The sequence below is a fragment of the Fulmarus glacialis genome, unplaced genomic scaffold (genome assembly GCF_000690835.1).
Source record: "Fulmarus glacialis isolate BGI_N327 unplaced genomic scaffold, ASM69083v1 scaffold9309, whole genome shotgun sequence".
NCBI lineage: Eukaryota > Metazoa > Chordata > Aves > Procellariiformes > Procellariidae > Fulmarus > Fulmarus glacialis.
The window spans coordinates 11,181-12,050 of NW_009235226.1; the positions used below are offsets into that span (position 1 = coordinate 11,181).

General features: G+C 46.9%; 1 protein-coding gene across 1 annotated transcript in view; it reads left to right on the forward strand.

Moving 5' to 3' along the window:
- Positions 1-765: 765 nt before the first annotated feature.
- The window catches only part of ST6GAL2 (ST6 beta-galactosamide alpha-2,6-sialyltranferase 2), a 23,828-nt gene continuing 23,723 nt past the window's right edge, over positions 766-870 (forward strand). The window contains exon 1 of the mRNA XM_009585941.1: positions 766-870. This exon is cut by the window's right edge and continues 856 nt beyond it. Coding sequence (XP_009584236.1) covers positions 766-870 — 105 coding nt within the window.

Here is an 870-nt window from a genome sequence, read left to right on the forward strand (position 1 = left end):
ACCTTGACGTGCAGAACTCCTTCGTGCCACCTCAGTGTGCATGCAGCATCCATAGTAGAGGTACAACAGTCGCTCTTACTCAGGTCTGATCCTGGGCAACAAATGATGTAGCCCACTGACACTGTGCCAGTTCATACCAGCTGAGGAAAAGAAAAGGTTCCGTCTGATCCGCTGGTGTGATGCTCTCCCCTACTGCCCCTTGATGATATCCACAGAGCACCATCCTTTCTAGACTGTGGGCAGAGGAAGGTTGTCCAGATGAGAGTCTGGGCTCCCTACCTGGTCCCTTTGGGGACAGGCTTGCTCACAGTCCCACTGCATAAGGACTTTCAATGGCAAAAGAGAAGACAGCTAATATTGTCCTCCCCTGTGCATACAGCCAGGCATGGGTTTTGCTTTTGCTCTCTTAATGCTATGCTCGGTATAGCAGAAGCAGGCAGGCACATGATCTCCCCGAAGGCAGGATCCAGTGTTACTGTAGAAACTGGCCACCAGCTTCTTTTGTAGCTAGCAGCTGTCACTGTGTGGTAATAGCCAAAGCGTGTCACTCCTAGTGTCTGCAGGCTCTGGAGTTTGTTTCTGCTTCTGAATCCTCCGTGCTACAGCTTGGAGATTAATTCTGCACCTTCTATCAAAGCGTGTTAAGATATTTCTGAATTGTATCTAGGTTTAGAACCATTCTTGATTAATATTTGATGTTCTTTCCAGGTTTCATTTTCCTTCACTGATACTTCAAGGCACAGAGGAGCTGGTAAAGGCATTGCCATGAAACCTAACTTGAAGCAATGGAAACAACTCATGCTGTTTGGGATCTTTGCATGGGGTCTGCTTTTTCTGGTGATATTCATCTATTTTACAGATAGCAATACT